The 27,726-nt window shown below is 36.0% G+C and overlaps 2 protein-coding genes and 1 long non-coding RNA gene across 7 annotated transcripts in view; 2 read left to right on the plus strand and 1 right to left on the minus strand.

Annotated features, from left to right (window-relative positions):
- paqr6 (progestin and adipoQ receptor family member VI) overlaps positions 1-20,365 on the plus strand; it is a 36,190-nt gene extending 15,825 nt beyond the window's left edge. The window contains exons 2-9 of one of the 2 annotated variants that reach the window (XM_055211206.2): positions 4,981-5,225; positions 7,264-7,284; positions 7,389-7,516; positions 10,805-11,010; positions 14,716-14,842; positions 16,929-17,025; positions 17,166-17,310; positions 18,153-20,365. In XM_055211206.2, coding sequence (XP_055067181.2) covers positions 4,981-5,225; positions 7,264-7,284; positions 7,389-7,516; positions 10,805-11,010; positions 14,716-14,842; positions 16,929-17,025; positions 17,166-17,310; positions 18,153-18,433 — 1,250 coding nt within the window. In that variant the 3' untranslated portion in view covers positions 18,434-20,365. The remainder of the gene's footprint in view (positions 1-4,980; positions 5,226-7,263; positions 7,285-7,388; positions 7,517-10,804; positions 11,011-14,715; positions 14,843-16,928; positions 17,026-17,165; positions 17,311-18,152) is intronic. The other variant, XM_055211207.2, reaches the window with a different exon arrangement.
- A 607-nt stretch (positions 20,366-20,972) lies between these two features.
- LOC129448656 (uncharacterized) overlaps positions 20,973-27,726 on the plus strand; it is a 45,499-nt gene continuing 38,745 nt past the window's right edge. Inside the window, exons 1-2 of the long non-coding RNA XR_012371628.1 lie at positions 20,973-21,101; positions 26,393-26,568. This is a non-coding gene — a long non-coding RNA (uncharacterized lncRNA). The remainder of the gene's footprint in view (positions 21,102-26,392; positions 26,569-27,726) is intronic.
- Positions 24,642-27,726, minus strand: part of ntrk1 (neurotrophic tyrosine kinase, receptor, type 1) — a 38,607-nt gene continuing 35,522 nt past the window's right edge. For all 4 annotated transcript variants that reach the window (XM_055211204.2, XM_055211203.2, XM_055211202.2 and 1 more), the window contains one exon: positions 24,642-26,615. In XM_055211204.2, coding sequence (XP_055067179.2) covers positions 26,430-26,615 — 186 coding nt within the window. In that variant the 3' untranslated portion in view covers positions 24,642-26,429. The remainder of the gene's footprint in view (positions 26,616-27,726) is intronic.

Below are 27,726 nucleotides of genomic sequence, written 5' to 3' on the forward strand. Positions count from 1 at the left end.
AAACATTTTGTATCAGCTGGACAAAAAATGGTTGCTAGCACGCTTTATATGATTTAAAAAGAAAATGCATGAATTTCAAGATGTCTTTACTCTATTGTCCAGTCCTGATTCTTCAGCCAAAACCGCAAACAGCAGGACCACAGAGGAAGGGCTCCAGTGTGCAGGTTAAACATTTCCATATGCTTTGTTTATGTGCTGCCGTTTATACAGTATTTGTTCAGAGAGCGAGACGGTTTTCATACGGCTCAGTGTGTAACAGTTAACTCGGTGACCCGCACAAAGCACATTCTGTTCCAGTTTGCAGGAGTGGCCCATATACAAGCAAAGCAAGCAACCCTTAAAAGAAGATTCAGTGTGTCTGCTGGAACTAAACAGATGTACCCCAGCTTTCACTTTCCCACAAGACTGTTGTTTTACTTTAAATAGCTCATATAGGGGGCCTTGAGTTATGTTTTATTTAAGCATTGACATTTCCATGGTTGTTCCTCCTGAAATCTTTTGTGTATGGAAAGACATGCAGTATAGCATGAAACATGCAGACTTCATCCACTTTTAGTGCACGGATAAAAAACAGCTCAAACATTCTTTAAATATCTTCTTATTTGTTCTGCAAGACAGTAAATCATAATCTGGAATAACTTGAAATGATACTTTGCTTCACTTGACCCTCAAGCAAAATACCTAAGATTTCATGAAAATAATGTTTTTGTCACATTGTGACAAAAAACATATGCGCGCATTCAATAACAATGCACATTAATGGTAATTGTGCAACAATGAAATTCATTAACAACAAGAAATAAAAGTTTGCTCAAAAACAGGCCAATTAAGCCTTTGTATTTTGTGTATATGAAAAATTTTCGACCTTTTCTTTCCCCATCTTTAGGAAAAGAGGGGAAGTACAAAAAAATATTTACATCCTTTGATGTAAAGCACCCACAGTAAGAATCGATTTAGGGATCTCTCGGTTTAATATGGTTTTTGTTAAATGAAAGATTGATTAAAATCTTAGAATCAATATTTTTTACACAGCTCTAGTTTTCAACACTGCTGTTCTAAAGAGCAACTTAAAGTTTATTTAAGCATCAACATTGCCTTGGGTGTGAAACTGTTTTGAAATGATTTGGGAGGAATCATATCATGAATGTGGAAATGTGCAGATAATTTGGTCTTAGAGGAATTTGTTGAGGAATGTTTGAGTTCATGTGTAGTTATACAATATAATTTTTGAGACATTGTGAGCGCGGTTTGAGATGTTAAAAGCGCGGTTTGAGAGGTTATAAGCGCGGTTTGAGAGGTTATAAGCGCGGTTTGAGACATTATGATGTTTTATTAACAAAGTTCGGGAGAATTGAAACAAGTCAAATAAAATACCTAAGTGACTCCAGCTGTCTTCAATCAGTATTCAGTAGCACCAGCCGCTTACAATCGGTAATCAACAATACACCCAATCAGCTCGAAAGCAAGCCATATATAAATCACAGTTGAACCCACCGAAAATCCTTGGCATCTTTCAGAATCCCTCCTCCACCCCATCTCCTCTCACTCATCAAGTTATTTCCTAGGGGGGTACTTTGTGTTTCGGGCTCATTCCCTGCTCAGAGCGCTCTCCCCGGACAGCACGCCAAATACGTTTACAAATTTAATCCATCCAATTTATTTGTAAGTGTGAACTCGTGAAATGAGTGCGGTTTGAGACATTAGGAGAGCGGTTTGAGATGTTGGGGGCGCGGTTTGAGACTTTAGGGGCGCGGTTTGAGATGTTAGGGGCGCAGTTTCAGACGTTAGGAGTGCGGTTTGAGACGTTAGGGACGCGGTTTGGGACATTATGAGCGGGGTTTGAGACGTAAGGAGCATGGTTTGAAACATTAGGGGCGCAGTTTCAGACGTTAGGAGTGCGGTTTGAGACGTTAGGGACGCGGTTTGGGACATTATGAGCGGGGTTTGAGACGTAAGGAGCACGGTTTGAAATGTTAGGGGTGCAGTTTGAGACGTCATGAGTGCAGTTTGAGACATCATAAGTGCGGTTTGAGACGTCATGAGCACAGTTTGAGACGTTATAAACATGGTTTGAGACCTTATGAGGATGGTTTGAGATGTTATGAGCGCGGTTTGAGACATTAGGAACACAGTTTGAGACGTTAGGAGTGTGGTTTGAGACAGTAGGGGCGCGGTTTGAGACTTTAGGAGGCGCGGTTTTAGATGTTATGAGCACGGTTTGAGTCTTTATGAGTGCAATTTGAGACGCTATGAGCACGGTTTGAGACGATATGAGCGCGATTTGAGACGGTATGAGTGCTGTTTGAGATGTTATGAGCATGGTTTGAGACATTATGAGCGCGGTTTGAGGCGTTAGGAGCACGTGTTGAAACGTTATGAGCACGGTTTGAAACGTTAGGAGCATGGTTTGAGACATTAGTTGCGCGGTTTGAGACGTTAGGAGCGTGGTTTGAGACAGTAGGGGCACGGTTTGAGACTTTAGGAGGCGTGGTTTTAGACATTATGAGCATGGTTTGAGTCTTTATGAGTGCAATTTGAGACGCTATGAGCACGGTTTGAGACGGTATGAGCGCGATTTGAGATGGTATGAGTGCTGTTTGAGACATTATGAGTGCAGTTTGAGGCGTTAGGAGCACGGGTTGAAACGTTATGAGCACGGTTTGAAACGTTAGGAGCATGGTTTTAGATATTAGTTGTGCGGTTTGAGACGTTAGGGGGCACAGTTTTAGACGTTAGAAGCGCGGTTTAAGGCGTTATAAGCGCGATTTGATCCATTATGAGCACGGTTTGAGACGTTATGAGCACAACTTGACACATTATGAGCGCAGTTTGAGACGGTATGAGCACGGTTTGAGACGGTATGAGTGCGGTTTGAGACTGTATGAGCGCGGGTTGGGACGGGTATGAGACGATATGAGTGCGGTTTGAGACGTTATGAGCGTGGTTTGAGACATTATTAGCACGGTTTGAGACATTAGGAGCGTAGTTTGGGGCATGAGGAGCACAGTTTGAGGTGTTATGAGCACAGTTTGAGATGTTATGAGCACGGTTTGAGACATTAGGGGCGCAGTTTGAGACATTAGGAGCGTGGTTTGAGGTGTCAGGAGCATGGTTTGAGACGTTATGAGCACAGTTTGAGATGTCATGTGCGCGGTTTGAGACGTTAAGAGCACGGTTTGAGACGTTAGGAGTGTGGTTTGAGACATTAGGGGCACGGTTTGAAAAGTTAGGGGTGCGGTTTAAGACGATAGGGGGCACGGTTTAAGACATTATAAGCGTGATTTGAGACATTATGACCGCAGTTAAAGAAGTTATGCGCACAGTTTGAGACGGTATGAGCACGGTTTGAGACAGTATGAGTACGTTTTGAGACGGTGTAAGTTCGGTTTGAGACGTTATGAGCACAGTTTGAGATGTCATGAGCGCGGTTTGAGACGTTAAGAGCACGGTTTGAGACATTAGGAGTGTGGTTTGAGACATTAGGGGCACGGTTTGAAAAGTTAGGGGCACGGTTTTAGACGATAGGGGGCGCGGTTTGAGACATTATAAGCGTGATTTGAGACATTATGACCGCAGTTTGAGAAGTTATGCGCACAGTTTGAGATGGTATGAGCGCCGTTTGAGACAGTATGAGCACGTTTTGAGACGGTGTAAGTTCGGTTTGAGACAGTGTGAGCACAGTTTGAGATGTTAGGGGGCTTGGTTTAAGACGTTAGGAGCGCAGTTGGAGACATTAGGAGCATGGTTTGAGGCGTTACAAGCTCAGTTTGAGACGTTATGAGCACGGTTTGAGATGTTAGGAGCACAGTTTGAGACGTTAGGGGGCGCAGTTTGAGCCATTATGAGCACGGTTCGAGACGTTATGGCAACTGCATGAGGCTGTATGGGCGCGGTTGGGCCGTTATGAGCACGGTTTAAAATGTTATGGCCACGGTATGAGGCTGTATGGGCGTGGTTGGGCCGTTATAAGCACGGTTTGAGACTGTATGGGCATGGTTTCAGACATTATGAGCGCAGTTTAGGAAATTACAAGCACAAGTTGATGCAATTATGGGCACGGTTTGGAATGTGATGAGCATGATTTGAGACTATATGGACACGGTTTGAGACATGATGATGAGCACGTGTTGAGACGTTATGAGCACGGTTTCAGACAGTATGAGCATGGTTTGGGAAGTTATGAGCACTGTTTGGGAAGTTATGAGCATGGTATGGTATGGGACCTTTTCTTTTCTGAAACTCTAAACGTGTTAGATTACTGGGATATTTTGGATATTTTGGCTGTGGTCTCACTACAAGGCAATGTGCCCAATACCATTTTCTTTTCAAAGTCAATGTTTTGTTAGTTACCTTCACATGACCTCACTCCTTTAAATGTTAAATTCAGTGAGCGGTTTCCTGTTATGATTTTGAAAATACACATATTTATAATTTTTTATCCAATTTTGCATGATTTTTTTGGCAGTTGTAAAAGACTGACATAGTAAAAATATATTTCTCTTACAGTGAGATTTCTACTGTAAAACCTACATACTATTCTCTTGTGTTTGATCAGTGGAAGTGCAAACATTATGTAAAGCAGCGGCTGTCAGTTTGTTCTGATAAACACGTCATGAACACCAGGCAGCAATATGCAAACAATAAAATACAACCGACCATAAATCATGCATAGTTAGAATAGAAAAATAATTAGACTTCATGTTGACTTGAACATGCTTTCCTTATTTTTTATAACCTCACCAGCTGTGTCTTATCTTAGGTTTTTAATGTGAACTCATTTGTCAATAAAAAGTAGCGTGTCAAACTATGCAGTTGAATAGATAAGATTTGACTAACATGACCACATCCTCGAAAAACGTATTAAAAATATTAAAGTATATACTTATTAAATATACTTTTATTTGCATCTCGCATAAACTTGATTTGCATGTTTATCTGTATAGCAAATGAATGTTAATGTATCTCTCTCTCTTTCTGCAGTGCTACCTGCGTGGCGGGGGGCAGGAGGAGGTCATGGTTGGGGTTGGTCTCAGTGCGTGAGGTGGGAAGCTGGAGAAGAGAGCTCGTCTCAGGGTCTGGAGTGTCCGCTGTGGTGTGTCCTGTGTCGAGGGGGGAGAGACCGACTCAAGCAGGCCTGCCAGATAGGGAAGGGTGCGCTGCGTCTTCCCGCAGACATGCTGAGCCTCAAACTTCCACAGCTTTTTGACATCCACCAGGTGCCAAAGGTGAGAGCTCATCTCATCATCTTAGGCCCTGTTTATATTAGAGCATTTGTGTTTTAAAACGGCATTTTAAAATGAAAACGATCCTTGTTTATACTGGCATTTTAAAAAGAATCTTCATCCACACTATACACCACCATAAATGCATGAAACATGACCAATCACGTAACTGGGCATGCGCATAAAAGTATAAAATAACTTATTACTCTAATAATAGCTTACCTTTGCGCATTTATGCAGCCTAGGGGTGTGCGATATTGACAAAAATTCATACCTGGATTCTTTGCAGACAACTACAACAGACACTATTTTTGAACCTATAAAAATGTGTTTGGGAAAGTCTTATACTTTTCTAGCTCCCCCTACAACATATTAATATGATTAATAGGTTCATTTAGATTTTATAACTAAACAGAAAGGTTTTATGATTTAAAAAGAAAGCATTCAAGTGAACAGTACAAAATAAATTTCAGCAAATGCAAACTTCAATCAAACATAGTAAGAGGTGAAGTATAGCTTTAGCCTACAGAAATGCTTATTGCATTTATTTTTAAAAGTGTGCGAGGTCCGTGCACGTCCTCCGCTAGCAACACAGAAATAGCTAAAAGCACAAGCGGCTAAACGAGCATTAAAATATTATTGACGTTGAGTTTATTGTTTTTATTAATTTATATTCACAAAACTTATCAACAAAACATTGATTAAAATTAAGAGACAAATTATCTGAAACGAAATTCATTTTAAAGTAGAAAACAAAACTTAAATTAAACTGGAAAATAATGTCTGACCCATTACAATTCTCCCTACATATTGGCCTTTACAACGCCCTATATGGCATTTAAAATGACAGTCTATCTTTCGTAATAAGCTAACTAAATTTAAACAAAACATTAACACATTACAACAATATTCAAACCCAACAATACTCAAAACATAAATATAAAAAATAGACATTATCTATAAGGATACATGTTAAAACAATCCGATATAGCGTGTATATAGCTGGTTGGTAGATGTTTACTATTGTTGGCAAAACCTCCGTTGCAAACCTCCATTTACCTGAATAAAATAATTTTTACTTTGAAAATGATGCGCTGTCACGTTAACATCAGTGGCCGGTTGCATAAACGTAGCCGTGACATTAAGACTGCGTCTTAAGAATGATTCTGACTAACTAGCAATTAGTTGTGGCTAATCAGTCTTATTATTTGGATTTAAATTAGACCAATCTACCTTTCTATGTAACATACTTAAAACAGTTATGATCAGTCTTGAAGAAAAAAATTCATGACTAACTATTAAGACTAGTCTTTAAGTTTTATGCAACTGGCCACAGCTGTTCATTTACATAAGACTCCGTCTATGTTCATTTACACTCGGAGCAACGTCTGAGTTCTCAAACTAAAACAGGGTCTGCAGCGTTTGCGAACGAATCCGTTTATGAGGTGATGTAGTGTAGATGAAAGGTGTAAACGTAGCAAAAGTAACCCATTTTAAAGGATAAACGCATTAATGTAAACATAGCCTTACGATATATACAGACTGCAGACCTGAAGATCATGGACTTTATAGGAATCATAAATACAAAATCTGCAATTATTTACTTGCTTTCAAATCAAATATGGCAGAACAAAAAGAACTTAAGTCTTATTGGTCTTTATATCACAACTTAATTGTATGTAGTTGCAAGACACCCAATATCCAATTACTTTTTTATATTATGGCTATGCTGACGTCAGATGCATGACCTTTATTGAGAATAGTTTCCCAAAAATGAAAATGTCATCTTTCACTCCCCCTCATGTCATTCCAGACTCATGACTGACTGTCATCCGTAGAACAAAAAAGGAATTTTACTGTTTGCCAGAAAGTTTCAGCTCTTTATTATGAAATAAAAGCACACAGTGATCAAGCTTCAAAGAGGATTAAAACAATGAAAGTATAATGTGACTATATGCTATAAGTCTTATACTATATATGTTATATATACTACTACTATTATAATGTATATCCTTTTTGTCCCTTTGGGTTTGAACAAAAGAAAGATTTGGAGATCATGAGAGTAAGTAAATGGTAAAAGCCATCGTGGCATGTGTTTGTTTTATATTGTCATTATCCATGCAGATGTTTGCATGTCTTCTAAATGTCCATGTCTGTGTCTTGCAGGTGTTTCAAGAAGATAATATCATATCTGGGTACCGACATCCCCGGAGCTCGGCCCTGGACTGCATCCTCAGCAGTTTACATATGACCAATGAAACCATGAATATCTGGACTCACTTTCTACCAACCTGGTAAATCGCCTGGTGTGATCTCATTTGCATGCCAAAACTGGCTGCACATGAGCTTTTGACAAACTTTGACTGACAATTCATAATGCATTTGTTGTTTTAAGGTAAAATCAGATCTAAGACATTACAACTGCACTAAAACACTTCTTAATGGATTAATTCACCAACAAATGAAAATTCGTACATTATTTACTTAAACGTATGGCATCTCGAATGTGTATGAGTTCTTTTCTTCAGCTGTACATATTTTTACGTTGCAGTTGATATCTTGTTATCTTATCTGTGGCTCAACTTGGCGAAGCTTTAAAGGGGCCATGGCATGAAAATCTGACTATTTCCATGTTTTAGCGCTATGATTGGTTCTCCAGTGCTTCTATCAACCTAGAAAATGTGAGAAAGATCAACCCAGTAACAGTTTTGGTAAACCATTTTCTGCAAGCACATGAGAAAATAGGTCATTGAAATTTGGCTCTCCTTATGATGTCATAAGGAGCTCTTATTATAATAATACCGCCCCTTAATCTGCACTATCCAATTACAGCACTGCCATTTAGTGCAGAAAAAAGAGAGAGAGAAAATAATTCACAGCACAATTGAGTTTCAATGGCAACAAACCGCTCATTTGCATTTAAAAGGACACACCCAAAACGGCACATTTTTGCACACACCTACAAAGTGGCAATTTTAACATGTTATAATAAATTATCTGTGGGGCATTTTAAGCTAAAACTTCACATATGTGCTCTGGGGACACCAAAGATTTATTTGACAACTTAAAAAAATATTGTGACATGGCCCCTTTAAAAAGCACATTTATCATTAAAGTAATAAAAATTTCTCCAGTTTGTTGATAAATGTGATCCTGGAACACAAAACCAGTTCTAAGTAGCACGGATATATTTGTAGCAATAGCTAACAATACATTGTATGAGTCAAGATCATGATCCATGAAGATAATGTGTAAATTTCCTACGGTAAATATATCCAAAATGAATTTATGGTTAGTAATGTGTTGCTGAGGACTTCATTTGGACAACTTTAACTCTTTCCCCGCCAGCGTTTTTAAAAAAAGTTACCAGTCAGCGGCTGGTTTAATGCCTTTCAGAAATAGTTTTTCTTTAAATATATAAACACACAATATATTAAATGGAAAACACACCTTTTGCTTTAAAAAAAAGTTTCAAACTTCCTTATTTTTTTCTCTTCTTATCACCTCTCAAATATGGGCAGGTTTCTTTAAAAATACCAAATATTTAGCAAAAAGTTTAAATAATTGCATTTTTGTGAAAGACTTCTGATAGAAATCCGATTTAGAGCGATGTTCAAAACATACACTCACTGTAAAACCTAACAGTTAACTTAACTCAAACCATTTAAGTAAACCGGTTGCATTAGACCATTTAAGTTTTAAAACACATACATTTAAAGGTGCAGTGTGTAATTTTAGGAAGGATCTCTTGACAGAAATGCAAAATAATATACAAAACTAAATTATCAGAGGTGTATAAAGACATTTCATAATGAACCGTTATGTGTTTATAGCCTTAAAATGAGACATTTTTATCTACATACACAGAGGGTCCCCTTACATGGAAGCCGCCATTTTGTGCAGCCATGTTTCTACAGAAGCCCTTAACGGACAAACTTTTTTACTTAGTTGACTCCAACAACAACATGTTTGTTTGGTGGTGGCTACCATAGCTTCTCTAATGTCTTTCAAAATCAAGAGGTGAGCAGTGGACTGAGCCGTTGGTTGCAATTCGCAACCTCACCTCTAGATGCCGCTAAAAATTACACACTGCACCTTTAAGTACTGTGAACTTGAGTCATGTGCAATTATGCACTTATATTTAAGTAGTGTGAACTTAAATATAAGTGCATAACTGCATATAATTCAATTTGTTTAAGTTCACAGTACTTAAATGTATGTGTTTTAAAACTAATGCAACCGGTTTACCTAAATGGTTTGAGTTGAGTTAACTTTTAGGTTTTACTGTGCTGAGTTTAAAGTAGTTTATTTATATAACAAGCAAAATAAGCAACACATAGATTACCTAGAAAACCAAAGCATTTGTTATTTTCGACGAGGTATTTGTTAAAGAGTTCAGTTTAGCAACTAGCCAGACCATTAAACAAACAGAAACTGGAAGTAACGTTCCGACGCGTAATCGCGTCACCGCACGTTTGTCTGATAAAACCGTCTATAAGTTGGATAAAAGCACCATCTTGTGGATAATAGTGGAAATACGGTTTGCCAGAAAAATTTACAACTAGTTAACTACCCATATTAATAATAAATGATGAGTTAACTTGTCAATGGCAGGGAAAGAGTTAAAGGCGATTTTCTAAAAAAATATTGCACCCTCATATATCAGATTTTCAAATAGTTGTATCTTGGCCAAATATGTCCTATCCTAACAAATCATACATCAATGAAAAGCAATTTTTTCAGCTTTAAGATTATTTTTCAAATCTCATTTTTAAAGAATTTACTCTTATGTCCAGGTTCACAAATGTCTTTTAAAGGTGCAGTGTGTACATTTTAGAAGGATCTTTTGAGAGCAATGCAATATAATATAGATAACTATATTATCAGTGGGGTATAAAGACCTTGTATAATAAACTGTATTGTTTTTATTACCTTAGAATGAGCCGTTTTATCTACATACACTGCGGGTCCCCCCACATGTAAGCCACCATTTTGCGCCGCCATGTTTTTTACAGTAGCCCTAAACAGACAAACTGCTCTACAGAGCACATTTGTCACTACGTTTTCTGATGACATGTCTGTCCTGTGAAGGCTATCGTAGCTTCTCTATGTGCTTCAAAAGGGAGGGGTGCAATTCGCAACCTCACCACTAGATGCCGCTAAAATATGCACACTGCACCTTTAAAGCAAAAGCATATTAGGTGATCAGTACATCACATATTATTGTAAATATGCAAGTTTGTGTGTCAATATCAACATCAATAACAGCAAATCTTATTGGTTCTCACATCTTGTGACTAGTTGTCATATGCATGTTTAATTATGACACACACAACAACTAAGGAGATTTAACGCCTTGTTTACCCAAATATAAGTAGAATATTACAACGGCATTTTAATATAAAATTGTGTTCAACTGAATAAAGGAAGCCATAAACGTCTAGGATTGTATGAGAGTGTGTAAATTATGAGATAATTTTTAATATTTTGATAAACGATTTATTTAAAGACATAAAAAGAGCTAAAAGTCTAATAACTGGCATTCCTGCTCTGTCTAAAGTCTGTGATCTGTGCTCCCGCAGGTATTACTTGTGGAGATTTTGCTTGCTGTGCTGCACTGTGGACTTTTTGTCGGATAGTTACACCTGGCCCCTGCTGGTCTACATGCTTTTGGTCTGCCTGTATCCCTTCACCTCCTGCTGCGCTCACACCTTCAGCACCATGTCACAAGATGCCTGTCACATCTGTTACTTCTTCGATTACGCAGCGCTCAGCCTGTACAGTCTTGGTACGATTCGGTTCTCTTACTGTGATTTCATTATTGATGTTTAATCCTCATGAACAAAATGAATTAACAGTACACTTTTAAAAGTAAAGGCTCTTTGTCAGGCTTATGGTTCTAATAAGAACGTGTAACATCCACAGAACCTTTCAGTTGGACTAAATATTAACTCATTCCCCGCCAGCCATTTTTTAAAAAGTTAACCGCTAGCAATTTTTGTGATTTCACAAAAGTTTCACAAAATGCCTTCCAGGAAAATTTTCTTCTAAAAATATATAAACATACAAATATATCAAATGAAAGAACAGACCCTCTGCTTTCAAACAAACAAACAAAACGGGACAAAAAACTTTTCATTCTATCTATATTTTTTTCAGAGTTTAAAATTAGTAAATAACTTTTTGCTTCAGTTTTTATAAAGTGGGTAAGCCATTAAGTGCACTGCAAAAAATGATTTTCAAGAAAAAAAATCTTAGTATTTTTGTCTTGTTTTCAGCAAAAATATCTAAAAATTCTTAAATTAATAAGCTTAAATTCAAATTAAATTTAAAAAATCTTGAACATTTTTCTTAAACACTAAATTCAAGATAAATTCAAGAAAAATTTGTTTACCCCATTGGGAGATTTTTTGCTTGTTTTATGCACAAAATCACTTAAATTTGATATTTTTGGTCTAAAACTAGACTTATTTTCTTGGGTCATTTTGCTCATCAACAAAAAGCATCTTAATTTAAGAATTTTTAGAAATTTTTACTAAAACAAGACAAAATACTAAGAATTTTTTTTCTTGAGAATAATTTTTTGCAATGTGGATAATCATGGTATTAGAGATGTGACATAAAACCTCATCAGGAACACGTTTATTTTATGCAAATGTTTTCTCTTAATTGACGAGATAACTCGTCAATGGCATAGAAAGAGTTAATTGTAGTGAATAAAGGTCCTACAGACTATTTTAAATGTAAGAAAAAACAGTTCTGTCAAGTCAAAATAATTTATATAGTTTTTAACAATGTTGCATTGTTTCAAAGCAGCTTTACATGAAAGACAGAAAAAAACACAAATTAAATACGTAGTATGTAAAATAGAATAGTGTTATCGGAAAATTTATTGCGCTCAGATCAATTGATATAATAAATAACAGGCTTCATGTTAAACTAGACATGCCTTTACAGCAACAAAAATGCAATATAATATACATAACTATATAATGAGTGCTGTATAAAGACCCTAAAATGAGCCGTTTTATCTCCGTACACCGCAGATCCCCTTACATGGAAGTTGCTTAAACAAGCATTTTTTGTCACTACATTGTCTCAGATGATGACGTGTTTGTCCTGTGATGCCTACCGTAGCTTCACTATGCGTTTTAAAAGGGAGAGTGGACTGAGCCGTTGGTTGTAATTCCCAGTCTCACCGCTAGATGCCGCTAAATTGCCCACATTGCACAATAACTCTTTCCCCGCCATTGACGACTAGTTAAGAGAAAACGCATCCCTGCCAAAGACGAGTTTTTCTGGCAATTCATATTTCCGCTATTATTCACCAGATGGCGCTCTTACCCAACTTATAAAACCCAGATGCAACCCCATCACGTCAAACAGTTCAAACTCAGTATATGTTTTGATCAGAAATCTTTCGCAAAAATATAATTATATCAGCTTTTTGCTCAAAATTTTGTATTTTTGAAGAAACCTTCCCATATTTGAGAGGTGATAAAAAGAGAACAAATAAAGATATTTTGTTTGAAAGCAGAGGGTTGATAAGTGTGCTTTATTGGCATGACAAAAACTGTATGTCGTCTACATATAATGGAGACATTAGGTCAGGTCACATTGATTTTCTTATATTATGACATGCAGACACATATTGTGCTGCTAACACACAACAGTCCTTGTGTTCTCCTAACAGAAAGATTTCAGTGAGAGAGAGCATTTAAACATTTGTAGCCAACAATACGCATAGAATTCAAACTAATTTCTACAAGTAGAAATAGAGTTGATTCAAAACATACATATATAATTTGTATAAAAAAGCATTCATGAGATTTTCTTAAGGGGGCCGGTGGAGAAAATAAAGACATTTTGTATTTGTACGATTAATGTGAGTTCTGAGTAAATGAGTCATCTTTCACACTGCAGGCAGTTTATTGTGTGATTTTAAAGGACAGAGAAGCTTCAGTGAGAATCTTTAATGTCTGCACTGATAAAGAAGTGAAGATTGAAGAACTATATGCATTGTTCAGACCTCTTAAGCATGAAGAGCCAAAGTATAATATGAAACACCTGACCTTCCATTAAGTTTAGCTTTTTAAACATTAAAGAGGTTTAAAGGTTCTCTTGAGAAACATATTCTGGAAAGAATTCAACCTTCAATTTGAAAAGAAAATGCTTGCAGTATTTTTATTTGGCTATTGCTGCAACTATCATGTATACTAGATGAAATTTTAAGCTTTTTAGTATTTTCCCTTTAGAGCAGTAAGTGTTGTTGCAAGCTCTTTTAGGCCAATAATGTTATTCATTCATTTTTTGAAATCTACCCCAGGCATGTTTAAAGGGACACTGCACTTTTTTTGAAAATAGGCTCATTTTCCAGCTCATTTTCCCGAGTTAAATATTTAATTTGTACCGTTTTGGAATCCATTCAGCTGATCTTCAGGTCTGGCGGTACCACTTTTAGCATAGCTTAGCATAATCCATTAAATCTGATTAGACCATTAGCATCACGCTAAAAATAACCAAAGAGTTTCAATATTTTTCCTATTTAAACTTGACTCTTCTGTAGTTACATCGTGTACTAAAGCCGACGGAAAATTAAAAGTTTGGATTTTTTAGGTCGATATGTCTAGAAACTATACTCTTAAACTGGCATAATAATCAAGGACTTTGCTGCTGTAACATGGCTGCAGCTGGCATAATATCATTGCGCCTCCTGCAGCCATGTTACAGCAGCAAAGTAATTTCAACTAGATCCACGGTTAAAGGATTAGTCAATTTTCTTAAAAAAAATCCAGATAATTTACTCACCACCATGTCATCCAAAATGTTGATGTCTTTCTTTGTTCAGTCGAGAAAAACGTATGTTTTTTGAGGAAAACATTCCAGGATATTTTAATGGACTTTAATGGACCCCAACACTTAACAGTTTAAAATTACAGTTTCAAAGGACTATAAACAATCCCAAACGAGGCATAAGGGTTTTATCTAGTGAAACGATTGTCATTTTTGGCAAGAAAAATAAAACATATGCACTTTTAAACTATAACTTCTCGTCTATCTTCAGTCCTGTGACGCGCCAGCGCAACCTCAAGTAATTGCGTAATGACGTGGAAAGGTCACGTGTTACATATATGAAACGGACTTTTGCGGACCATTTTAAACAATAAACTGACACAAAGACATTGGGGTCCATTAAAATTAGAAAAATCCTGTAATATTTTCATCAAAAAACTTAATTTCTTCTCAACTGAACAAAGAAAGACATCAACATTTTGCATGACATGGTGGTGAGTAAATATCTGGATTTTTTTTTTTTTAAGAAAATGGACTAATCCTTTAACTATTTTTAAAGTCAGCGTTAAACAAGTCTGCCTGTAAAGCTTATTTTTAATACTCAAAATGAAAAGAAAGTTTGGCTTATTAATGTAATTTAATGAATTTCTAGCAACAAAACATGTTCTGACAGTAATGACCGTATTCATACTGTTTTCAGGCTGTGCCATCACCTACGGCTTTTACGCAATGCCCGACTGCTGGGTTAACAGTTGGCTTCATCAGTATTTCGTGCCCATCGCCATCTGCAACACACTCTTTTGTACCAGCATGTCTTGTTACTCAAGGTAAGAGTCACTTTAGTGTGCAATTAAGACTATTGAGTAATTTACTAAAGCCTGTAATTAAAGGAAGCCTAATGCAGTCACACTAAGCTGCTGTCATTTCAATCACGCTTCAAAGCCTGATGCAGAACAATGCCTCACATTTATTACAGTTTTAATAGGCACGTAGACCTTTATTTGTCTTGACCAAACAGCCAGTATGATGAATGCATAAAAGGTTTCAGGTATTTTAATAAATTACTATTTTGAATAAAAAGGTAATTGGTTGTTTTAATTTAATTAATTACTTGCGCTTGATAAAGCAAGAATTGCAAGTTGCACATACTGAGGGTTAAAAGTTTCCCTTAAAACTTGTGCTTTAGACTTAAATTTAATGTTTCTACTGTATAACCCTGCTTTAAGACTGTTTAGGCTTAAAGGGATAATTCAGCCAAAAATGAAATTTACCCCATCATTTCCTCACCCTAAAGCCATCCTTGATGTGTATGATTATCTTTTATCAGACAAACACAATCACAGTTATATTAGAAAATGTTCTGGCTGTTCCAAGCTTTATAATGGTAGTAAATGGTGCTTCTGATTTAAAGCCCAAAAATATCCATCCATCCTTCACAGAAGCAATCCACACGGCTCCAGGGGGTTAATAAAGGCCTTCTGATGATGAAAAATATTAATGTTTACGAGAGTGCGTTTTCAGCGTGTTCTTTGTAAAAAATTCCGTAGAAATAACAATGTTATTGCAGCTGGGTTGCCAGTAATTTACCGTAGATTTAAATGTATGTTATTTACTGGCAAGAGTTTGTTCAAAGTTAAATTAATTTGAAATATTAGCAAGTTTTAACTTTACAGAATAAAACTATACAATAACAGCCTCATGTAAAGCATTCTGGGAACCAGAAATCATCATCAATCTTTTTCTGTTTTTGCTTCAGATTTTGTTTCCCAGAATGTTTTGCTTAATGCTGTTTTTTTAGTTTTACTCTGTAAAGACAAAGACTTGTAAATGTTTAATGTTCATTGAACTTTGAACCAAATGTTGCCAGAAAAAACATAAATTTAAATCTACGGTAAGTTACGGGCAACCCAGCTGCAATTTTTTTACAGTGTAGTTTTCTTTTGACTAAACTATTCCTTTAAATAAATGTTTTCCAAATATGATCACATATTCGGTATACTCAGCCTGTATATCTAATGTGGTTGGATTTCTGAATTGCCCAAATTCCTATAAAACATTCCTAATATTTTATTAATAAATAAATAACATAAAAACCAAGCATTGTTATGTTCTGACATTTTATTTGTCATCAAAGATATGCAAAAAAACCCAAAATAACCCAAGCACTGCAAAATTTCCATAAATTAATTTTAGTTGCAATAACAAAAGAAAAATCATGAAATATATCATATTTAATAATTTGTAATTAAGTCTGAATTCATTTTCATGGTTTAAAGTTGCGTTATGTAAATTTAAAGTGCTTTTTAAAACTTCAAATTCTCTGCATTTAAATATTGTTGAAAACAATTGTGGTAATGTAAGTACTCAAGGAAACAAAATATATAAGTCTATGCTAGTAATTTTTTAAAAATGTTAATGCAAAAATCTTACATATTGTGCCTTTAAACCTCAGGTCACTGGCGACCCTACAAACATTATCCAATAAATTAGTTAGAAAACATTTTACATTTTTGTTTTTTATTGTTTGTTTTTGCACAATATATGTGTGTGCACTGTGTGTACTTGTTTTGTATATGTAAATAATTGTATATTGTATATTTATTTATTTATTTATTTAGATTTTGATATATTTTGTATTATATATAATTAAATTTTATATATAATTATATATATAAAAAATTATTACTAACAATACACACACACACACACACACACACACACAAATATATTATGCAAACACAAACTTTTATTTTGTATTCGATTAATCGCAATTAATCTTTTGACAGTCCTAATTTTTAATAATAACTAGATTGAATATGTCTAATGCAATTGAATGAATGGTCGGTAAAGACCCAGGGAATCCTTTAGAGTGGTCAAATTTGAGTGTATATTTTACCTGTGTGTTTACAACAGGTTTGTAGAGTTGCAGTGTCCACAGAGAAGTAAAGTCATGCGGACGAGCGCATTCGTCGTTCCCTTTCTGTTTGACAGCTGTCCACTCTTCTACAGAGTAAGTTTAGCATCCACACTAAATTAAACTTACAAAAGACTCATGCAAGTGCCCATGTATGTTTATGTAGGCATGAGCACTTTGGATACCAGTTTTTGCTTCAACAATTTCCTTTCTTTCTACTATATTTGTGTTTTTAGGTGCTGTCGTGCTGTTGGGGGAGCTGTAGTCCGAATGAAGCTCTGGCCAACCATGGTTACCATTTGATCTTTGCATTTCTCACATGTTTCCTTTTTGCATCTCACCTCCCCGAGAGACTGGCTCCCGGTCGCTTTGACTACTTTGGTACGTCATCAGACTTTTAATTAAACTCATTTAACGGTTGCGTTATTCTACAAAGGCATCATACAAATATGTAAAAAAATATCTCATGTGCAGCACACAGGAGTCCTGACTGACAACTGATATCAATAGATTTATGCATTAATAGCATTAATGCATATATATATATATTTAGTTTAATTAAAGTATTTAATTAAAGTATTTATTTAACCTATGTGCTACTTTAAAGCTCAATGGTAAAGCATTGCATTAACAGTGCAATAGGTAATGGGTTCAAACCCAGGAAAACACATACTTATAAAAATGTGTAGCTTGTAATGCACTGTAAGTCGCACTGGGTAATCTGCCAAATGCATGAGATGAAAATGTCAAAATGCAATGCACAGTATAGCTGGCCAATCAGAGCACACACTACACTTTTTTTTAGAATGATAAGCTTTGTAAAAATTAAAAGGCGGGGCATAGAGGACCAACAATAATGTATGGCGTGTGCAAAAGAATGTTTTTTAACGTAAACTTTGTAAACACATTGCATTACACCAAATACACAAAATAACATACTTTTTTATTTTTAATGCACTTGTTTCATTGCATTATGGGATCGGCTTATCTGCAAATGAAACGTGCATTGCTGCTTTTGGAAAAATTTGGTCAATGCATTCACCCGCCTACATCTAAAACAGTTTATGTTTCATTTCTGCAATGTCCTAAAATGCTAAGCGTGTAGGCAGCTGATTGGTTTCTGAGTTTTTGTTTTTATTTCCATCATCATTGTATATATAAAAGATGAAAAGACTTCCATTTCAGTATCTTTGACTCTCATTTTTCATTCATTCTTCTCCAAGGTCACAGTCACCAGCTGTTTCACGTGTGTGCGGTAGTGGGCACCTATTTCCAGATGGAGGCAGTGTTGGCTGACATGAGGTCTCGCAAAGAGTGGCTCACGTCCCAGTCGGCCTTGCCTTCTTTTCAGGGCACCCTGGGGGCGTTCGCTTTGGGTGTCCTCCTCAACCTGGCTCTCATCGGTTTCTTCAGCGCCAGTTTACTACGAACGCCCCGCCAAAGCACTTCGTCTTCCGGTGCCGCCCTCACACAAAAGGCACTTTGTGGGGACAAGGAAGAGTAAAACGCTTTCTTGACACAGCCAATGGAAGCTTCGCACCTTTGATGACATGTGCAGCACTTTTTCTAGGATTTTACTACTAGCACACTTTACAGTCACTAATCTTGAATCCTCTTGTTTTGCTTATTTTCTACTAAAAGCAAAATGTTTGTATTTTTCTTGGAGTGTATTCAGCGTAGGTCCCTTTTATGGTTACTAAGCCGATAACCCTGATAATAATCGAGACCTTTCAAGTGTACCTTTAAACCATTGTGCCTTTTTTAGTTACAAACACGAAAGGTCAGGGGTTAAATGACGTGAATGTTGAATGTTACAGGTTATATTTTAACAAAGTTGTAGGTATATATTAACCTTGTAGAGGTTTATAAGCAAAAAAATAATCATTTATAAATGTTATGCTATAACATTTAACTGGAAAATGATAAGTAGCATTAATCAGGTATTTTACATTCAAATTAATATAGTCAATATTAACATAATTAATGTAATGAATAAATGCATCAGTAATTAATGTGATGCTTATTGATAAAAAACTAAAGATGATGAAAATCAGTCTTGCCCCTTTAAATATCTGTATTTGTGTTTATCGTTCATTCCCCGTCCCTTGTTATACATTTGTACTGTATTAGTGCAAAATTATTTTGATATACTGGACCACTTTTGAAAAACTCAGCATAAGTTAAGGGGGAAAAGGGCTATATTTCTGCCAAAACAATATTTACACTTTTACTTTTTAACACCGTGAAGGATAAGATGTTTTTTATTTTATTTTGTCCAAATATTTTTCATCTCATGGTAATATGGGACTGTACTGGACTTTGGGCTGTGGTACAATATTTGTCACATACAGTTAATAAGCATTTGTTACATTACTGTGGTATTGTTTTGTTCATTGCAGGATTATGGCATACAATACAGTGTATTTTTGCATTTTTTTACATATTAACAAAGCAGAACGTTTTAGGTTTGTATATTTACTTACTGTCAGTGAATCTTGTATCCATGCAGTGCATAACTCAAAACAAGTTTATTGTCATGTATAGCATTTTCCTCCTTTTACTAAATACTTGCTGCTCTCAAACCAGAAGTCAAAACTAACCATTTTTTTTATATTAAGCTGTTAACCTCTGGCTGTTATTTTTCCTTTAAGGAGAGTACAGGCTTCTCAGTCTGACCTAATGCTGAATGACTGGTAAATAATTCTGTGCAATTAAAGCCGCCTAAAGGCAAGAACCTTTTCTAACCAGCTCTAAAGCACGGTCACATAGTGGTAATAATATTTGAATGGGTGTTTATGAAAGGGATTTTGGGTTAAAAAGGAATAGTAAGTGTTTCGAAGGTTAGTGGTGGATAGATTCTGCACTTCTTCACATGCCTATTTGTAGTTTGGAAGCAGAGAAGTCTTGCTAAATTGTGTGTGTTTGCGTGTGTGTGTGTGTGTGTGTGTGTATGTGTGCACGTGTCATCTTTAAATATGAATATGATCGGCAACGACAGTATTTGGTACACTAGAGAAGAAATGAAATGTAAAAGGTATCGGTACCCAAATCCCTGTGTTTGTTGGCCCAAATGAATGTATTGCAGTTAAAAACTGTGCATTTAAGTGTCCTTTGATGTTACAATGTAGCATTTAAAATTGCCAAGGAAAATGATATCTAACTACAAGAAATCATTTTAGTTTTTGAAAGGTCAGGGGTGTAAGCTTTGAGAAAGACAAGCCCTTTAGATTGTGTTCAAAGATTATTTTTTGTTACAATAAATGTATTTCCCTTTAAATCAAAGTAGTAAAATAAGTGATATTTTACCAAAATGCCTCATATTTGTAATTGGCATAATTGAAATATTTTTGTAATATTTGAAAATGTAAAAAATATGATGATGATATAGTGACAAGATGTTTTTAAATAATAGAATAAAACTGACTCGTACACTATACAGCACCTGATCATTATTGTGTCCTTTTGAATAGCCTATATATATATATATATATATATATATATATATATATATATATATATATATACATATATATATATATTATGAATAGTCACAGTTTAATGTTTTGTTTGTTTGAAGGACATTTGCCCTGTAATACTAAGGCACTGTCGCTTAAAACCTTTAGAAATTTGCTATGATGCTCTCACTATGTGACAGACTAAAGTCTCATTTCATTATGAGAATAAAAGCATTAAAGTTTAATTTTACTCACTGATTTCACTTTTAATTTCACTCTTTGACATGACCTTACTGAGTCAATATTAAAGATATGTTCACAGAATGTTCTTTACATTATGCAGGATGATTTTATGTAGAAAACTTTAAATTGCAAATAAATTACTTTTGCGAGCTTTTCACCTATATTTATCTTCATTGCCTCTGAGAAAAACACAACTTTTGACATGCAAAGCATTAAAATGTTATATAAATTAATGTTTTGTAAATTTAATATTAAAGTACCGCGAGACCGAATCAATAACTGGTCGTTCGCATCGCTCTCGCGGTACTATGATATCACATACCGATAGATCTGCGCAGCACTCCATGAAGTCCATCACCCCAGGTACATGTGAGTGACGCATTATCTTTTAAACATATGGCACATTTCCCTTCCAGACACATTTCGGAACGCAACAACGCGGGAAATGCAACTTTCCTAGCAGGATTCACGCACGTATGTTTCTTCATAAGAAAATTCCCTTCACTTTTAGCCGTTAATTCCTGTTTTTCCATATATGGTTGTGGGGTGAAGCACACACAACAAAACCGTTTTTATAAACGCCACGCGCCATTTAACTTGCGGAGGGACAATTTTTAACAAATTAAGACTTTTAAAAATGTGTCCTGTTTTTCATTTAGAGCCAAACTTGAAGTATAGTGTAACTTATGTGTCATATGGACTTAATTTATTCGTCATTTTCTCACATTCGCGGTTATAAAACGTACATACTGGGGACGACATGACGTAAAAGTAAGTATGCTGCTAATTACAGAATTGAAATGTTTAGGTGAACTAGTATGTGAATGTGAAATGTACCTACACGTACACATTCAGATAAACGCTAACCTTAAATTCATAATCGTCTGTAAACTTTAGACATGTCAATAATAGGTCTATATCCTTTATGATAATATTCACTGTGTATCTTTAGTCATATTAGCGTCTGAGGCACTGCCAGGAAAACAGCTGAAACGGTATAGTGGTCCAGACACAAATAACCCGAGAGAATTGAGTTTAAGCACCGCAGAGGCAGTGATAGCATTACCCAGAATGCATTACGGTTCTCTAGAGTCTCCTAGCGGAGATTTCAGACAAAATAAATGTCGACCCACCCCCCAACCATACTGTATCTGTGTACTGTATGTTTGTTGGGATCTTACTAAACTACCTAAATTGTTCAATTTGTTGCATACTTGAACTCATTAGGGACCAAAGATGGCAGATTTGTTGTCATATATCACAGATGCCACATTTTAATTTACAGACTGATACTATAAATACGTTTTTTCGCTCACTATAGACAATATGGTTATAGTATGTATGCATGCTGTAATCTGAAGAGAAGTGGTTTCAACTTCACCTCCATCTGTTACTTTCTCATAGCTCCTCTTGTGTCCATCTGTTAACCTATGCAACAATTCTCTTCATCTCTGAAATGTTAATTGTTTAGTTTTCAATCATTTTTATTTTACATTTAAAGTAAACATTTTAGGTGTACTTTCTCAGTTTTTTTAGGTGTGTGTTTTTACAAAGATATTTTTGGGTCCTCAAAAGAAAAAAATGTTAACACTTTACAATAAGGTTGTATTTGTTTTAACATTAGTTAAAGAGCACCAATGGTCAGATTCACGATTTTACATTTCCTTTGGTGTGTACAGTAAGTGTGTATTAGTAAATGTTAACAATATGCAAAAGGTAAATACTCCAAAGTAAACAATCACGCGAGTTATCGTCTCCAACGTAAGTCTATTTTCTTGGACTATAAATCTAAAGTTGTAACTGTTAACATAAGTTAATGCACAATGAACTTACATGAACAATTGCATTGATTAGGGCTGGGTATCGATTCAGATGTTCCAGATCGATTCGATTTCGATTCACAATCTATCGGATCGATTCAATTTCGATTCTCGGTTCAATTTTGATTCTGGTTCTCTGGGTTGGTTTTTATACTCAATTCTCAATTCAACTATTAACTAATTAATAAAAAGAAATTAAAAGCCACAACACTATCGTCGTCGTCTTGCTTGCGAAATCTAAAATGCTTCCATACCTCTGACTTTTTATGTGAAGGTGGCATCAACGTCGATTAAGCACCTGAAACCGCCATTTTAAAGGCCCGGGTATACTTTTTTTCCGCGTCCGCGTCCGGCTCGCGCGCGCACGCGTCCGCGCAGCTTTCCGAGTATAGTCCCCGCGGCTACACGCGGATGGCCGCGTTCGACACTATACGCAATACAAATGATTTCTTATTCAAATTATTAGTCTAACAGGCTGTCAGGGCAGCACTGATTTGGCGACATTTACAGTACATTAAAACATTAGGATAGGTGAAGAAAAGTAACTGATCCACCATTGCAAACACAGTTTAGAACAAACAACAAGACAACAAAGAACAGGAATCAAACAAACATGCTCCAGGGCTTTCTGTTCTTGGAAGAAGTAAAAGTTAAAGAAGAAAAACGAGTGTGTGTGTGCAAATGCTGTCTATTTCCTTTGTATAAATTGTTTATAGTGGAGTGCCCTGTCTAAATATGTTCACGCGCATGCGCTGTTGTACGCGGACTGTACGCGCACTGTCCGCGCGGTCTCAAATTTTGGGCTGCACGCGGACGGTCCGCGCGGCCGGTCGCGGACCCTCTTGATGACGAAAATGACGTCATGCGGACGGCGCGCATACGCGGACGTCCCTAGTATACTTTCGGCTTAAGCACTGAATGAATGAATGACACACTCGCCTGGTAACATCACGCAAGGCAAAAAAAGAGGGTGACATCTAGTGAAAAAGACTAGATTAACGTTAATCTTACGTTCAATGTTTGCAGAAATAAATATGAAAAAAATCGATTCTGATCTTTCAATCGATTTCTTTGCCCAGCCTTAGCATTGATATTAACTAACACTAGAAAATGGATTTCCCGAGGAACTGCAAAAGTGTGCTTGCTCTGGTGCGGTCACTAACGTGATTTATAAAGTCCCAAGTTCATGTACAAAGTTTGCTTTCAATACATGAAAGCATTCCTGAGACACACACCGAAATTTATACAGGCTTGTAACAACTGTTTCTCTGAAATTTACGATAAAAGAAAATATTTCACTCAGTGATTGACAGCATAATGCAATCGATCGTGTTCCCATTCAACAGTAGCTAATCATACGATTTATATATAGATTTATCTTCTTCTCTGAAGATTATATAAATGATAAATATTAATATTCCATCGGATTTAGTATCAAATAATACTCAATATAGTTTTTCAATAATCACACAGTAAGGGTAGTTTCTGTCTAGTCACGTGTGAAGGCAATTAAACACGCTTGGACGTAAAGGCTGCCATCTAGTGGTAAAGGCGTATTGCAATTTTTATATTTACATAGGGTTCAATTGGATATTTTAAAGTGAAAATAACATAATATAGACATGTTTCTACAATGTTTTTTTTTATCTTGGGCGTCCTCACATTGGAGTCCCAAGTTCATGTACAAAGTTTGGTTTCAATATGGGAAAGAGTTCCTGAGATATGAACTACTTGACTACGCCATAGGTAATTATTAAATACTTAAAAAAAAAAAAATCAATTAGATACAGGTTTAGGATTAAGTCGTATAATTATCTTCAGATAGATACAATAGATGTTGATGTGTCTTCATTTAGACAGCAAAGTATAAAACACCATGTAGGGGAATATAAGTTCGAGGTTTATAGTGGCATCAATTTGTTTTGGACATCTGTGACTAAGGTGTCTGATTCCTTACTATTAAACTTAAACTACTTGTTTCACTCAGCTTGTCGTCATTGGACACTAGTGTGATGTTATGTAATCTGAATCTGAAGTCAATATATTTAAATATTGACTTCAGATTCACACTATATTTCTGCTCTTTGGCATTTTGCTGTTTTTGAGTCAATAGAACACAACATAAACCCAATGCATTGATAATCAGAGATGGTCAATATTTAACAATGACATATACAAAACACAAATAAAAAGATTGAGCAAAATCAAGTTTAATACACCTGTCTTGGATTGTCCATCAACACAACACAAAGAAAAACACTTTTTTGCACAGTGACACAAATTTTGCTCTCTGTCAGATGTCAGACTTCTTTGTGGATGTTATTGATTTGACATTTTAATGACATTCTTTTAAAATGTACTGTTTTATAAATGAATCCAAACTATAAACCACTTTTTTAATGACAATAAGAGGCAGTTATGTATTTTATATGCCTCTTAATGTATATATACAGTATATACACTACTGGATAAAAGTTAAGGATAACTTATTGTTGTGTTTTTCCACATTATAGAATAATTTGTTTTCATGAAAAAAATTTCAAGTCATCCAGTCCAGTGATCCTAAAGTTTTATAGTGTATGGAATCATTTCAAGATGTTAAAAATTATATAGTTTACTTGCTAGCTTATGTACATGAGGCACAACGAGTATGTAAAAGTGAAACACCAATTAATAAAAGAATAGAATAAGAAACAAAAGCCAATTAAAATTTAATTGATTTCTGCCCTTACACCAATATCATGCTGGAAGAATACTGCTCGGCAGTATGCGGCATTTATTCACCAAAATGAAACGGCATACAGCCAGAGCACGCAGTATGGAATATATTAAATCCCACAATGCAAAGCGTTTTCCTTGAGCTTTTTCAGTGTAATGCACGATCCAGGAGTATTACGGGCCCTTGGTTTTTTATTTTCTTATTTGAATGACAGCCAAGAGACATTTTTACATAAAATTTAATTACAAACACAAAGTAACTTTTTATTCGTGAGGCGAAATCTAGCTACCATTTGCTGAATTAGACATGCAAAACTGAACTGTCAGAATATTTAACATTGCATACTGCATGATGTTTAACATACTATTTAAAAAGTAGTATGCAGCGTATAATGTGCAGTATACTGCATATATGCAGTATTTCATAGAGTACACAGCCCATTGTGTCTCCACTATTGTTGCTGACCTTGTTGATGCTGTTGATATGAGAAAGAAATGCAAAGCTCAGGAGCCATAACAGGAAGTTGATGTTAAACATGCATGCTGTACAACAACAATACATGCATGTTTAGACCACGCATAACAGGTTGATTTAATATATTCCTGAAAGAAATGCAGTCAACTTGGCACACCATGAAAACGGCAAAAACCTAAAAAGTTTTTCTTTGGGGTTCGCAGTAATAAGAAAATGAATGTATTAGTTAAAGGTGAAGTGTGTAATTTTTGTGCCACCAGCATCGCCAAACAGAACTACAAAAATAACGTAACGTTCTCGTCTTCTATTGGTTAAGCCCATTGGTTGAACCAGTGTTGCTGTGTTGGGCTGCTCAAACAAACAGAGCAATGTTTTGGTAGCGCCACAGTGTTAAAACATCCTACAGATCACTATAGTTGTCTTTGAATATTAAGCTGGGATTGGGGAAAGTATTTCCACACTGAAAAAGACGTACACACATCACCTTTAATACCTAAAGAGAGAAAGACCCTGACTTCAATATCTTGTATAGAAACTCTGTGTTTTCAGGGTGAGTCGAAGCTTATCATGAAGATCCACAAACAATTTCCACTAATTCGAGTATTAGCTTATTTACCCATGATAATTTTGGAAGCAATCTTTCAATTTGTAGTGGATTTAACATACACATCAACAAACGTTCATACAACACCGTTCTTTCCAATTCCATCCATTCAAACCCATCTGACTTTCCCCTTCTTCCAACTTTCCAGCAGAAGCGAGTATTTCCCAGCTCGTCCTTGCATGCCATTACTCCAGGATGTCCAGATAGACGGGTGGGCTCTTGACAAGGGCCGTAAGGCGGTTGTAGATGTCTTTGATGACAAGCCTCTGCTGCGGTTCTCTTTGCCAGCATCCCTGCATGAGGAGGTGCACTTCTTTCGGACAGGTACGTGGACGTTCGAGCTCTCGTCCTTGTGTGATGCATTCGATTGCCTGAAAAGACGTCAATTTAAAATGAAATAGATGGTTTTAAGAAGGAGTTTGTACATTTAGCATGATGTAATATCTAACTAAAGTTTGGAGGTTGTTGAAAACTCAAAATCCCTATGAGTAATAGTATTGTGATGCTTGCTTTAGGAAGCAGCACTAATGAGAGTAGGGCTTCACAGACAGAGCTCTTTGCCAGCTCTCAGCAACGTTTCTAGGCTGAGCCAATAGCAGTAGTTTTAAATGCATAACATTCTCTAAAATACCTGAAAATAGACTCTGTAAGTAGCCTTTCTGAGGTTGCACAATAAAAACCTTTATAGAAAATGGAATTATAAGATCTTTAAAGGGGGTTATGTCATACTTTGACGTTATTTAATTTTCCGTTATACTTAGTCATCATGACGAAATTAAAAATGTATAATCTTTCATTATAAACGTGAACCTCCCTCCTCCTCAAAACAACCTCTTTACACTTCCTGTCATAAGGAATGGCGTAAAGGCGCGGCTATTGGAGACTTGTTTCTGCATTGGAAAAGATCGCGGCGATTAGCATTTGGATAAGCAACATGCATTTGGCGACGATCCAGTCAGTTCTCAATAGATGAAATCAAGTCCTAAGTTTTTTTTTTCATTTCAGAAGTTGTTTCTCTCTGATATAAACCACAATGCGAAAAATAAGACGATCGCTACTTCTGTTTCATGACTTTGAAGCTGTAGTCCATAACGTCTCTCTATCGCCATCTCTGTTTAAAACATAATACTGCCGGTTACTTTATGCACTTACATGACGTTTTACACAAAATCATACCTGACAACTCAAATTATAAATAGTTATTAAAGGGACACTCCACTTTTTTGAAAATAGGCTCATTTTCCAGCTCCCGTAGAGTTAAACATTAAATTTTTACCGTTTTGGAATCCATTCAGCCGATCTCCGGGTCTGGTGCTACCACTTTTAGCATAGCTTAGTAGCCTGACGTTGTCATACTCAATTCTAGTCAGAATTTGAGTCTGATACCGCTCCATTGAGCTAAAGTTATGAGGCGTGTCTCAACCGAAAAATGCCTCTGCACTCAATTGGATAGACATACGACCAATCAGAGCAACGGAGTGT

This window comes from Misgurnus anguillicaudatus, chromosome 10 (assembly GCF_027580225.2).
Source record: "Misgurnus anguillicaudatus chromosome 10, ASM2758022v2, whole genome shotgun sequence".
Taxonomy (NCBI): Eukaryota; Metazoa; Chordata; class Actinopteri; order Cypriniformes; family Cobitidae; genus Misgurnus; species Misgurnus anguillicaudatus.